The sequence below is a fragment of the Ictidomys tridecemlineatus genome, chromosome 10 (assembly GCF_052094955.1).
Source record: "Ictidomys tridecemlineatus isolate mIctTri1 chromosome 10, mIctTri1.hap1, whole genome shotgun sequence".
NCBI lineage: Eukaryota > Metazoa > Chordata > Mammalia > Rodentia > Sciuridae > Ictidomys > Ictidomys tridecemlineatus.
This window is the reverse complement of record NC_135486.1, coordinates 26,604,151-26,619,002: the sequence shown is the minus strand read 5'-3', so window position 1 is coordinate 26,619,002 and position 14,852 is coordinate 26,604,151. Positions and strand designations below refer to the sequence as shown.

The following is a 14,852-nucleotide window of genomic DNA, read 5'->3' as shown; positions in this document are numbered from 1 at the left end:
GACCCAAAGGCATAAGATTCTAGGATAGAGATAAAATATAGCCAAGTGCTCCAGGGACTAGCAGAATGAACTTCTCATCCAAGACCTACAGTCCTACTAGATTATCCTTAAGTTTAAATGAAATATCCTATAAAATTTTTATGGTCATGACTCTGGTAATTTCTTGTCCAGAAGTAACAGAGTGAATTACAGGACGTAAAAAGTTGTACATACACGGAAAATATAGCATTGATAGCTAAAATATAAGATACTGTATAATGGAAGGTTCTAGATTAATTAAAAACCTTCTCCAGGTTCTACTATTGATTGTGGCTTAATAACTTCCCTGAAGTTTTGTTTTCTCTGTATTTTAAACAAAAGTATCTGTTCTTAGAGTTATGTAATATTTATTGAGAAACTTCTGTATGCATAGTAGCTGCCATGTAATTTGAGGGATAGAAAATATTTGTAAGTATCAATTTGAGTTTGAATTTATGGTGATTTGGAGTATGCAGTATAAAATACAACTATAAAACCTTAGGTCTTATCTAATCCAGTGTCGTCTTCTTAGTTTTTCATTAGAATCACCTGGAGAGAAAAAAGAAAAAGAAAGAAAAAGAATAACCAGATGATTGGGCCATACTCCTACAAATTCTGCAGTACCTTCTATAGTTAGTTTTTTGTAGACATGAAGAAACTGAAGTTCAAGAAATATCAGTGATATCCTCAAAGTTCCATAGCACCAAATCGCCACATTAGGATTTGAATTGCAAGCTATTAAACAGAAATATGGGATAGAACTTACATGGCATGCCCAGCATGTTTTCCCTTTAATATTAGACAATGTCTTTTTTTCCTTTTTATTTTTTCAAATTTTAAAGTTTTACCTTGTACTGAAATTTTTGGTATCTTTTTGAGAGTTTGTATTAATGCTTGATTTTCTCCTTTTCATTTTTTTTCTATTTTTCATACTCCCCAGCTAGTTTCCAATTCCATCTCAAATATTCTCTCTTTTGTATGTATGCATGTTCCCTCTGCTATCTTTCTATTCTCTCTTGTCTGTCCACCTTATTTGATTGGCATGTGTTGGGGAGACCCACTTGGGTTATGCAGGATAACCTCAGTAGCATGTGGATGACATAATCTATTTTGGAAAAAGGCAAAGATTTAACTTGTGAGTTTTAAAAAATATGGAGCCACTGTTATTAACATTTGAAGTTGTTGAGGATATCTAAATATCACTTACAGAATATCCAAAGATATTATCTCCTACTTTTCTAATTTCTCATATTCAAGAACCAGTTCTCAGGACAAACTGTTGTTCTACAGTTTTGTTATGAAATTGACCAAATTATGCTATGTACACATATGGAATATACTATAGTGAATTATCTTTATATGTATCTATAAAGCACCAATTTAAAACCAAGGAATTAAATGGAAAGAAGACCAGTAGAGTAGAGGAAGGGGACCTAGGCCTAGGGGAAGCAGAAGGGAAAAGAAAGAGGAAGTAATGGAGACTGAAATGGAACAAATTATGGTCCATATAAGTATGATTCTGCCAAAATGAACACCACTATTATGTGTAAGTATAATGTACTAATAAAAAAATTGAAATTGAATAAAGCAAATCTACCTTAAATATGAACAATGTTTTATATTAATGGTGTTTTAGAGTAACACCATTAAACATAATTTACAAATTACTTTTTGTAACTCCAGTTTCCAATTTAGGGATTCTCCAGGACATTAAAATACATTAATAATATTAGTTTCATATTTCATTGTATCCTCAAAAATCTAATATTAAATGTATTTTAAAGTAAGCACTAAGCTTTCTGAGATTTGATAAATGTCCAAATTGGACACAGTCCATTAGGCAAAATTCCCAACTCATGAACAGATGTTAGAAAGAAATGTACTGCTTTATCTTAAGACTTCCTGTATAAGAGACACGCTTCTTGACAAACTGTTAGAAAATCCTGTATTTCTAAACTAAATCACAGTCAATAGAAACTTGAAATAAGTGTTTTTTTTAAAGAATAAAATTTAGCCATATCATCAAAGAATAATTAGTTAAGACTGGTGATCATATACATATTGCAAAGGATCATTCTGGCGAACATACTATTCTTTGAAATTATTGAGGGGTATCACAATTGATTTTTGATGTACAAATAAAAGGGGAACTCAAAGTCCATGGGTGTTTTACAGGATTTTCAAGTTGCTTTACCAACACCCACTATAAATTTGCTTCTTTGTTTGGTGAACATTCTTTTTCTTTCAAGGTGCATTTTTTCACATTTTTTTTCAAATGAACTTTTTTTGAAGTACAATTTACTTTCATAAAAATTCATGTATTTAGCAGGTATAATTCAATGAATTTCAACAAATATATATCATGTAATCACTTTCAAATCAAGATTTAGAAAAGTTCATTACCCCCAAAATGACTTTGTGCTCTTGTGACTGTCCACTCTTGATTCTGACTACTGGTCACAGCTCATCTGCTTTCACTATGGTTTCATCTTTTAAGAATTTCCCATAAAGGGGTTCAACCTTTCAGGTTCTCTCACTTGGTGTAATGCTTTTGTTGGTAGATTTAGTTGTAGTCACCCTGGTAGTTATGTAACGGTACCTCATTTTGGTTTCAATTTTTTTTCTTAGGACTGAAGATTTTGAAAATCTTATGTGCTTATTGGTGATTGATTTCTCTTCTTTGGGTGAAAGTATACTCCCAATATTTGCTGACACATATATTGAGTTGTTTTTTCTTCTTGTTAGTGACTTGTAAGAATTTGTTTTCTTTAAAACATTCTGGATAAATGTCCCTTAATATACGTTTTGTAAGTTTTTCTTTCTGTGACTTGACTTTTGATTTTCCTAGTAATGTTTCAAAAAAGAAGGTTTTAATTTTGAAGAAATACAACATTAGCAATCTTTTTATTTCACAATCTACACCTTTTTGTCCTAAGAAACTGTTGTCTAGTCAGAATATCACAATGTCTTTCTTCTAGAAGTTTAATAGTTACTTGCATTTAGGTCTATGATTCATATTGAGTTCATTTTTTTAATGTTGTGTTAAGGGCCAGATTTTCCCATTTTTGCAGTACCACTTGTTGAAAAGACTATTCTTCCCTCATATGAGCATAACATTTTATGTCAATTGAACATATTTATGTGTGCTTATGTATGGACCCTATTTTTTTCTATTGATTTACATACTCATTTCTATAGCATTTTTTCACTATCTTGATGACTCTATAATAAGCTTTAGTATTGGACAGTTTGATTCTTCCACTTTATTCTTGAAAATTTAATATTCAAGGTCTTTGCCTTTCTGTATAAACTTTAGAATATATATATTCCCCTATTAAAAATAACTTGCTTGAATTTTAATTTAAACACTTTTTAATACCTGATATATGTTTTATCAGATATTGAAGATTGTTTAATTTTCCTAGTAAAAATTGTAGATTTTTAAATTTCTTCTTTGAGTTATATCAATTTTTGCTTCATAAGTCACCAAAAACTCAAAGATTTATTAAGTTTATTTACATTTGGATTTTACATCATGTTGGTCAATTCCCCTCTTTCATACTTAAAATTTTCTTCTTTATCTTTTATCTTTTAACTGTAGCCAACAGCCACACTTATTTTGATTAATGCTTGGATGAGATAATATTTACTGCCCTTTTATATGCAAATTGTTTGTGTCTCCTATTTAAAGAGAATTTTTTACATATAGTATTTCACCTTGTTTTTCTTCTTTGGTCCAATCTGGCAGGCTCTTAGCTTTTCAAGTGTAGTGTTTAGATTTTTCACTTATTGTAATTATTGATATGAATAGGTATAAATTTAGCATATTACTATTTGTTTTCTATTTGTGCTATTATTTATTTATTTTTATAATTTTTGTCTGCTTTTAGATTGAGTCATTTTCATAATTATATTTTATCATCAGATGCTTTATCATCATGTCTTATCTTTTTTTTAGAGAGAATTTTTTAATATTTATTTTTTTAGTTTTCGGTGGACACAACATCTTTATTTTATTTTTATGTGGTGCTGAGGATCGAACCCAGGGCCCTGCATATGCCAGGTGAGTGCGCTACCACTTGAGCCACATCCCCAGCCCATGTCTTATCTTTTTTAAAATTTATTTTTTTAAGGGTTGGGGAAGTGACTCAGTGGTAGAACAACTTGCCTCATATGTATGAGGCTCTAGGTTCAATCCCCAGCACATTGCCAAAGGGAAAAAAATATTTAGTGTTTGATCTAGGGTTTAAAATATGTATCATTAAGTTATCACAGTCTATGTTTAAACATGTACTACTTGATGTATAGTATAAGAAGCTAACAGCAATATTCACCCAGTTCTTTAATACTCTTGTCATATAATTATATCTAAATATTTGGTAACTTAATTTTTTTTGCTTAAAATATTCACCTTTAAAGAAAATAATAAATGAGAAGAGTCTTTTATGTATACCCATATACTAACCCTTGCTGGCCTCAAACTCCTCTCTCTGATGCCTATTTGCATATGCATCATATTTTGTCTATCTTACAAGCTTCTGTTACTATTTATTGTAATACAGGATTGCTGGCAATAAATAAGTTTCTGTTATTGTAACAATTTCTTTTCTTTCTTTTTTTTTTCTCCTTCTTCTCTGTATATGTTTTGAAAGATTTTTTTTGCAGGTGAACAAAGCCCTTTAAGCACTTTTAGTAGCCACTTCATAGTCTTGTGGGCTTTCTGACAGGAAATCTACTGTAATTCATGCCTTCTAGATAGTGTCATTTATCACTTGCTTCTTTTATAACTTTCTCATGATCACTGATTAATCATATTCAGTATATATTTAATTTGTGATATTAGACTTTTCTCCAGAAGCTGAGTCTAGATGTATTTTTTATGTCTTCAATTTATTTTTTTACATGATATTTAAAGATTAGTAGCAGCTTTTTTTTTTGTTTTGACTGCAAAGTGTATCATACATCTTTTGTTATCTCAAGACCTGCTTCTGTTGACTTGTTTATCAGCATTTAGGGCATGCTTTTCTGCTTTTTTTGCATGCCTGTTAATTTTTTTATTATATACCAAATATTCTTGGATGCTAGAATTCATTGTATTGTTTAAATAATCTTGGATTTTTATTCTGGATTGCAGTTGAATGCCTTGAAAATAATGTTAGCCCTTTAAAATTTGCTTCAAGCTTTGCTATTATGGGTCCGGGTAGTCTTCATTGCGACCTAGTGTGTGTCTTTTGCTGAGTTAGTACTGTAGAACTCCTCCCCTTTCCCCCATGTTAGGAGGTCTTTAGGTCTTTCTCTACTGATGAAAACACATTTCTGTGTTATCATAAAACATGGTCCATAATAAGTGACAACCCTGGGACTCTTACAAAAGTAAAGCAAAGTCATTCTATAGATGCATCTTAAAATTCAGAACACATGGTATTACCACAGAAAACAACTTCCAGTGAAGATGATTCAGAAAAATAAAACCATATGAAGAAATTTGCTCCTTTAGAAGTAGAAAAAATAAAGCAATAAAGTAAAAAAATAAAGCAATAGACTATTAAAATATAAACATGTAAATGTTGGGAAAATAATTGTTATTACTTAGACAAGATAGTTCAAGAAGATAGACCCCCTGATTTATTAGAATAGCAACTTAAATGTGAAACTTTTTACCCAACCATAATCTCTTTCTTTACAAAATGATCATATAAAGAATGAAATAGTATCAACAATTAATGCCATATGTATGTTAAATTTTAACTGGAATGATCTATATAAGCAACTGACATTTGGTTTGTTCCAGAAATGTCTCCAGACATTTATTTAGAGATTTTGAAAATGTTAACATAGCAAGGATTTAGAAATCATTTAAAACTTATTTATATTTAAATTATTTAACCCTAGGCTCATTGTAAAGCCAGAAATGATATCTTGATATGTTGGATATTTGAATGATCCAGTCAGTGCTGGTGGAATTCCAACCTAAGTAGTTACATCTTATTTTATGATTTGTCTTGGGTTTCTTTGCATGCACGTCAAAAAAATTTTTAACCTTTCTCATCTTGTCACATTTTAAATGTCAACAGACCAGTATTTACGTAATTGGTTACTCCCTTCTCTTCCTTTTCAATACATTACGATTTCCCTCAGCGCAAGAGTATTTATTGTCCTGAACAGTAACAAAACAAAACAAAATTTTCAGGATAATTGACTTTTTTTCAGAAACTTCTGTATTCTGTGTTTAATGCAATCTTCACTACCATTACAATTTCTACTCTTAGATAAGATTTCAGGTGATACATTTGAATTTTTTGGAGGGAGTACTGGGATTGAACTCAGGGTCACTCAACCACTGAGCCACATCCCCAGCTCTTTTTTTTTTTTTTGTATTTTATTTAGAGACACAGTCTCATTGAGTTTCTTAGCGCCTCACTTTTGCTGAAGCTGGCTTTGAATTCGAGATCTTCCTGCCTCAGCATCCCCAGCCACTGGGATTATAGGCATGCACCACTGTGCACAGCAATACATTTGATTTCAATTTATTGTATTGTTCTTGGTGCCAAATGCAAGACATTTTGTGATTCTTTTACTAGATGTCTTTCGGATCAGCAAAATACATGTCCATGGTTAAAATGAATAATTCTGCAGCTCAGAATCAATGTGATAATTTGTTTTTATTGGCCCATATTAATCATGAAAAATTATGAGTTTATTATGGTATTTTGATACATGTAGGTAACATAATTTGATCACTTTCACTCCTTAATATCTCCCCGTCATGGCTTGGATATGATGTATCGACTCAAAGTTCTTATGTTAATACAGGAATACTGAGATGTGAAATGATTAATTATTAGAGTTTTAACCTAATCAATCCACCCTACTTATAATGAACTGACTGGGTCATAACTGTAGTCTTACGAGGTGTGGCAGGAGGAGGTGGGTCATTGGGGACATGTACCAGAAGGATTCAGCTCTCCTATGGTCTTTTTCCACTGTTCTTGCTCTCTCTCCTTCCTGGCTGCCATGGATGGAGCATCACTTCTCTGTACAACCTGGTGGGCATTAAATGGCAGCAGAGAGTAACTCTCAAAGTCTCAAGGAGACATATGACTGACATATAACATAAGCTGTTTTAAAGAACTCTATATTAACTTTTCATTACTGCAATGAAATACCAGGGCACCTAACTTTATAAAGACAAAAAAGTTTATTTAACCAGGTGTGGTAGCACACACCCATAATCCCTGTGGCTTGGGAGGCCGAGACAGGAGAATCTGGAGTTCAAAGCCAGCCTCAGTAACTGTGAGGCACTAAGCAACTCACTGAGACCCTATTTCTAAATAAAATACAAAATAGGGTTGGGGATGTGGCTCAGTGATTGAGTACCCCTGAGTACTCAACTCAATCCCCAGTACCAAAAAAAATATTTGGTTTTCAATTTTGAAGATTCAAAGTCTAAGAGCAGGTAGCCCCATTGGTTTGGCAACAAATCATAGTGAGAACATGTGTGTGCAGAAGAGGAACTCAGTGTTTGGGCTTAATAATTACTTTTAAGGGCCTGACCCCAATGACCCAAGGATCTCCCACCTGGCCGAACCTCCAAAGGCGTCCACTACCTCTCAGTAGTGCCTCTGTGCTGACCAAACTTCAACCACAATGGACCCTTAGAAAATATTTAAGCCACATTCGAGCGTTTATGACAAAAAATTCCATAGCATCCCCCAAATCAATTTTTACTTTGTAATTGATTAAATAATGTGAACTCTGTCTAATCTCTTAATCAGCAAATGTTTGTGGAAGGGAAACGACCACATTTGTTCCTTAACACTCTTAGGACCCACCTTAAGCTCTGAATCACACATTGATCTGTCATCTTGAAATATTTTTCACTTACCTTTATCATTTCTAGCTTTTATTTCTTGATTAAAGAACACAGAAATAAATATCCCATACAAAAATACACAATCATTCCTTTTAAAATAAACTGAGAATATTTATGAAACAGATTTAAGCTTAACAATGCATGGCAAGAATATATTTTTACGAACCAAATATTTGTATAATGGACTCATCTCTAGCCTAATAGTAAAACTATATAATATATATATATATATATATATATATATATATATATATATATATATATTCCTATCAACCACTGGAACCACAGTAAATCTAAGTAAATGTAATTTTTATCATGTGGGTGTGCTTGACTAGTTTCTTCAAGAGAGAAGTGGTAGAATTAATGTGTATTTAATTTCAAAAGATAAAAAGAAGCTGGTAGCCTCTATCAATTCAGATGATAATATCATGATTGACTTTCTAATTCTGAATGGTGTTTTCTTAATCTTTTTTTTTTTTTTTTTGCCTCCTTATGACAAGGCCTCTCATTCTACCAATACAACATTAAGGTTAAATAAGTTACCTTAATTGGAATCTCCTCTCCTGTGGCCATTAGTTGCTTCAGATGAACAGTCCATAATTTGTAAATTGATTGTTCTTTCCTCTCTTCAACTTGAGCCACTTAAGCTCTGTTAACTACAGATTCAATTGAATTAAATTAGTATTTGGCAGTTGGAGAGATGTTGAATTGAAATCCACGTACTATTTCACATCAAGGGGGCTCTTGGGTTTCCCTTCTATCAGGGAAGTAAATATAATGCACTAGAAAAATAACAAGTACTCTTGGTAAAATTTGAGCCTGAGTTCATGTGGGGATGTCTATATTCTTGACCTATGAAACTGAACAGCCTTGCAAACCCAACAAAAGAAACTTATTATTAGCCTTTAGTTAAGGTTATTAAGTTAGACTTAATGAATTTTTCTTTATGAAAAAAATATTTTTAAATTAAACCTACTCTTGATAGTTGATGCTTAGTTATTACATTTTTGAAAAATCAAAACATTCAAACGTAGAGCAATTTCTTTTTAAAGCCAGTATTAGAAAATGAGACTAACTTTGCAATAACATGAATATCTCTGTTATGGGAAAGCTAACATAGAAACTACCTTGTGGACCACCTGACTCCAATAATAAAAGACTTAGCAACCATATGAAGGTGGATGTTGAGCATGGAGCTGAATGAATTAACCCATGATGTAACCAAATCTATGACATGAAGGGCTGAATTGAAACAGAGTGCTGAAACACTTATACTTTTCAGACTTTCAATAACACATATGTTTGTTTCCATTCAGTGTCTGTCTTATTTTAACCATGGATGAGCTTCAGATTTGAGCCAGGAGCCTTAAGCTGCAAACCCTGAACTCTTCCAAGACATGCCCCCTTTAGTGTTGGAAGATGTGGATTTTATCGGTTTTCAAAGGGAGGTATTTGCCTAACATATTAGAAGACCCTTCAACTGGTTCTTAAAGCAGCTCTCTTCAGGCAGGCACTGCCAAATATATCTGATGGATGTTGTTCCCAGGTTTCTGGAACCACATAAAACAAAGCCTGAATACTAAATCACAGAAGAATGGGTTTAAATTGGAAACATGAATTTTTTTGTCATCACTCTGCAATGCCATACAAAGCAGTAAAAATTTCACTTTTACTGGAAGCAGGTTGAAATTTGAAAAGTCATATTCACTCCAGAATTAAGAATAATTTTATGGTTTGGATCATACCCTTGCAGAGCATAAAGCTAGGTAAAAGTTGGCTAGCTAATCATCATCAGAAGCATACTTTAAACCAGGATATCTGGGCCAGTCTTGTTGATGATGGTAGTAGATGATCTTGGTTCCTTCACAAAAGGGGTTTAAGGACTAATTCTAAAAAGCAGATGATGATGATGATGATTATGATGAAGATGATGGTTATATTATGGTTATAAACTGAAACTCTACAAAAAAAATATCTGTATTATAAGTTTAGGAAGTCTGATAGACCTGAAGCCTTTGATTTATTTTCTGGCAATTTTATTGAGAAGAAGATGTGATATGTACAGTTTATTTCAGTCTTACAGATTAACCAACTTCTTTAGCTAATGAAACTGCCATCATGAGGCCACTTTAGAGGTGTGAGAACAACATGAAAAAAATACCTTTGTGTGAACCAACTAATATTACAGATGTGTCATGAGACAAGTAAGACAGAAGATAGGAATAAAGTCATTACGCCCTCGGTTTGTTTGGTAGATAGAATTAAGAGTGTGGAAACAATCAAAATGTTACCCATGTTTGTCACTTGTCCTACTGACCCTCCATTTTCTCTGAATAATAATAATAGATATTGTGCACTTAATATATATTATGCAGTTAAGGGATAATTATCATAATACTCTTTGTGAGATAGTGGTCTGACTCATTTTTCAGATTAGTTCAGATCATTTAGATGGGGCAGAAAGAAATTTAAACCTATGAGGGTTTTTTTTGTTGTTTGTTTTTGTCTCCAAAGTTTCCTAATATGAAGATACAAGTTTCTCTTTCAAAGGGCTGTTGCAGGTTTAAATGAGACATCATGTATATATTGTGGCAAATTTGTTAACATACTCCTAGTGAAACAGTTAGAGCTCAGTGAAGGATCCCTCCTTAATAACCCAATAATCATCACTATCATTATTATGCTGCTCTCAACCCATTATGACTGATGCTTTTCAATTCCTACCACGAACACTAATTGGTAAAAATAATGATTATTGCTCCGGGGGCCAGACTGTAGGACCATCTTGATCTCCATTTCATAGAGGACCTGTTGAGCAAGTAGTAATTTAAGGAGGAGGAAGAGAGACAGGTTTGACATGCTCTGAGACTGCCACATAAGAGGCCACTTAAAGGAGCCTTCCTGTCACTCCTTATAAACACACACCATATGTGCCTTTCACAGGGGCTGCCCTGGGCCAGGGTTCACCAGGGGGCAGGAAGTAAGCCGGCTGTGTCCACTTTACACCCCAGTCCCAAATCCTGCAAATAGATGCCAGAGCACTGTGACTCTCAGTTCCTCCTGGACCTATATTTGAATTTAATGGATCCTCATTCTTATTTGCCACTCAGAAAGAAATTAGGCATATATTTATATTTTATTAATAATGTACTAATTATTGTTACTAAGCAATTGAATACTTCATACTCCAAAAAAAAAAAAAAAAAAAAGAAGAAGAAGAACGAAGTACCCTATATTGCCTTGGATTGTCTCATTGACATAAATGGATACATCTCATTGCCTATTACTGCGTATAAAAAACCACCCGAAAACCTCACTGGCTTAGTATAGTGGTTTGTTATTTCTCATAAGACTGAATGTTGGTTGGGTTGTTTCTCTGCTGCTCTTACATGGGTCATACTATGTGACTACATTCAGCAGGCAAGACTGGATCAGCAAGCGCAGCTGGCATGGCTGGACCTCTCTCTCCTCAGGGTATTTACATCTCAGGCTTCTTTGCAGCATAGCAGTCTCAGAACCGCCTTCCAAGAGAGGGAAAATGGGAGTCACAAGCCTCTACTGCCTGATCTGAAATTGGCACAATATCATTTCCTTGGTGAGTCCTTGGCTGAATGGAATTACAAGGCCAACTCTGATTCATGAGGAAGGCAGACAGATTCCACCTCTCCATGGGAGGGATGGTAACATTACATTGCAAACAAGGATAACAGAAACTGTGGAAGTGTAATTGATGTGATTCTGCAATCTGTATACGGGGTAAAAATGGGAGTTCATAACCCACTTGAATCAAAGTGTGAAATGATATATCAAGAACTATGTAATGTTTTGAACAACCAATAAAAAAAGAAAAAATAAATAAAAATAAATTGCAAAATGTATTCGATAGGACATTTGCACCATTTGTGAGGCAGATCCTAGATTTTTCTATGTAAAGTGAAGTTTACTTTTCAAAGATGTTCAGTGCAAATACTCCATAGAGCTAATTTTGAAGCATTTCTCACATAAAGGTATTCAATGTTTTACTTGTTCAAGGATGCAAAGATTTGTAAAGAAACCACGTTGTCATGTACACACTTGGAGTTTCCATATGAAATCATTCATCTATTCATGCCTGTATGCATTCATTCATGCACAGGTATGTATCTATATTCTTCCGTGAAGCTGTAAACCTAGATGTCACAGACTAATAGATCAATTAAATTTATGGTATTACTATTGGAGTTACCTCTTTATTCCTGTGTTAGTATCCATAAGGACAGTTTATATTCTGTAATATCTTAGTTTGTATTTTTAAGCTCAGCTACTTATTTCTTTTTCCTTTAGGCAACAGCTCTTTTTGTCCTTCCCATATAAAACTCTATTAAGAGGTTGTAACTTTAATGGGATACAAAGATAAACATGTCTCATGGCATACTCCAAATGTAGACATCTAGAAACATCTGTCTTCTTGAACTTATGCTTAAAGCAAAGTTAGATATTGAGGGAAAGTCAGAGATTAAGACATTAAGAAGGCTACAGAGCCATGATAGTTTAGGAGCCAGATCATCCAATGACAGAACACACTCATCTTGGGCACACTGGGATTTTGCTGTTGGCAGGTACAAATGCAAACAACATTCACTCATTATTTGTTAGTTTAGCCATAAAATATTTATTATGCTTTCACTAGGGTCTGTTGTAAGTGCAGGGTTTTACAGTGAAAACAAACAAAGTTCTTTTCCTCATATAACTTAAATTCCAATCAGGGGAAATAGAAAAAAATAGTGATAAACAATATGGAAAAAAATAAAGCAGAGTTTTAAGAGACAAGGAGAAACCAGCAAGAGACTGAGAAGGGACTGATGATGAGGTAAGAGGAGGAGGTAGAATAGTGTATCATTGTGTGGAAAGTATGTCGGCAGGAGTGACAATTATTTCATATTCTTCTGAAAGGTCAGAGAAGTGGAAGACAGAGTACTGACCATTATAGTTGGCAATGGGAAAGTCTTTGATGGACAGAAAGGGCAAATTAGTTTTAATTCAAGAGAAGATTGGAAGAGAGAAAGAGAAGATAGAAAATGCTTTTGCAGATAGTTGACTGAAAAGGATATATGGTCATAGGAGAGAATTCTATGTGATGGGACAGTATGTTTGGTGTTTAAGGGAATGATTCAATAAAGTGGGAAAACTGATGATATTCAAAGAGAGAGGAATTTTCTGGAATTATGTCATTGAGTAATTAAGAAGATTATTTTAGACCAAGTTTAAAAATTCATGTCGTTAAGATGTTTGAGCATATACCCCAAATATATAGGCATGTATTTCAATGTTTGATTTGTATTATACTTTAGTAGTATGTTGTTACATGTGTTTCAAAACATATGTAAAAATATAACAAATACTGTGTGGATAAATATATAAATAGAAGGCCCAGAATTTTCCTCCTCGGACCACATAGACGGTCTGCACACATAACCCTTACCATGAGCTTATCTCACTTAGGGTTCTTACCTTGGAATGTCACTCTTGGTGACCTATCAAAACTAGGTCTTTGAGAATTTGAGTTTTATTGCTTTTTTTTAACTTCTTTCTAGAAAGTGTTTTGATCTTAAACTAACCTTTACAAAGAATAAAGACTATAGCTGGGCACAGTGGCACACGCCTGTAATCTCAGTATCACAAAAATATAAAATAGTATAAGGACTCTTAGGTGTAACCAATGTGAGATGATTTAGTTAAAAGATTCATAAACATGTTCTTCAAATGCTTTCATAGGTTGCTTTGTCACATTTAATGCCACAAAATGAAAAAAAAAATACTCAGAAAGAAGAACCACCACATTTCAATAGTTATTTTTCTATGGTTTGATCACTTTTTGGCCTTTTTGACCATGGCTTTCTCTAAGTACTTGATTAAAGGATGAGACTGTATATCTAATCACAGGCATATAATTAAACCTTTCACCACATGATAGAAAGAGAAATGTATTCTATTGTTTTGTTGTTGTTACTGTAGTTCCTGTATTTAAAAAAAAATGGTAGTTGTCTGCTAAAGGGCACACTGAAACGTTGTTCCCAAGTTGCAGAGTCAAGAGTTTAAACAATAGCCACTGGAACTTTTTGCAAAAGATACAGTGCTCTGGAAGATGTTTTTGCTATATATGAGGCTGAAATTAGTGGTGCAGACATAGTTTAATGATTGGTTAATATAAAAAAAAAACAATGGTGTCAAGTCAAACCACTATGAAAATCTTTAAGGAGATCAAAATTATCCTTCTCACAGTTCCAGTGCAATCCAAGTTGAATTCGTGTCTCCAAGTATGTCCCCAAATCACTCAAGTCCAATCATCCGTTCACCGTGAGCCGACCCCTTTCTCAAAGAAGCACCAGGCTTCTAAATCAACCTCTCCAACGTGGGGGGCTGCCTCATGCTCCACATTTCCACTCGAGAGCCTTCCTTCTCTTGGCGGCAGGGGCTGTAGGTTCCCTGAGTTGCCCTTTTTTTGGAGGCAATAATAGAAGCAGCAACAGCCAACAAGAGGATGAATAAGAGGGCTAACGTCACTGAGCCAATGGCAGTGAAAATGTTCGAGATCAAGTCATCCGCCAACTGAAGGGATTGAAACAGTTAAGAAGTGAATTCAAGAGCAAAGGTTAACTTAGGACAATGGAACTCCCCTGGAGTGAAGAATAACAAGATCAAGTTGGTACCACTCAGTATTGTAAAAAGACCAAGGTGTTAAAAGACAGCCAGGTTTTCTTATTCCTAGATCATGTGAAGATGACCATCTGTCTAGCATCCAAGCCCTATGGGCAGAGAGTGTGATGTGAACTATCTATTGTACTCAGTGTCTTAATCTTAGTGACTAAGGTCATTCATGTGACATCAAGGTCAAGAAATGAACACGTGTGTGTGTGTGTGTGTGTGTGTGTGTGTGTGTGTGTGTGTGTATGTGTGTGTAATTCTAAATTCATGGGATTGC

The 14,852-nt window shown here is 33.9% G+C and overlaps 1 protein-coding gene across 7 annotated transcripts in view; it reads right to left on the bottom strand.

The window, feature by feature from the left end:
• Crb1 (crumbs cell polarity complex component 1) overlaps positions 1-14,852 on the bottom strand; it is a 219,533-nt gene that overhangs the window by 10,257 nt on the left and 194,424 nt on the right. The window contains exons 12-14 of one of the 7 annotated variants that reach the window (XR_013426457.1): positions 8,435-8,547; positions 6,968-7,061; positions 516-567 (exon numbers count right to left, since the gene is read on the bottom strand). The exons of 2 other annotated variants lie outside the window; for them this stretch is intronic. Coding sequence is in view for 3 of the 5 variants with exons in the window: in XM_005330391.4 (XP_005330448.2) it covers positions 14,264-14,479 (216 nt within the window). In the remaining 2 variants the exon portion in view is untranslated. Of the gene's footprint in view, positions 1-515; positions 568-3,980; positions 7,062-8,434; positions 8,548-9,905; positions 14,480-14,852 lie in introns of those variants that run through there. 4 more of the 7 variants (XR_013426458.1, XM_021729896.3, XM_021729895.3 and 1 more) reach the window with 4 other exon arrangements.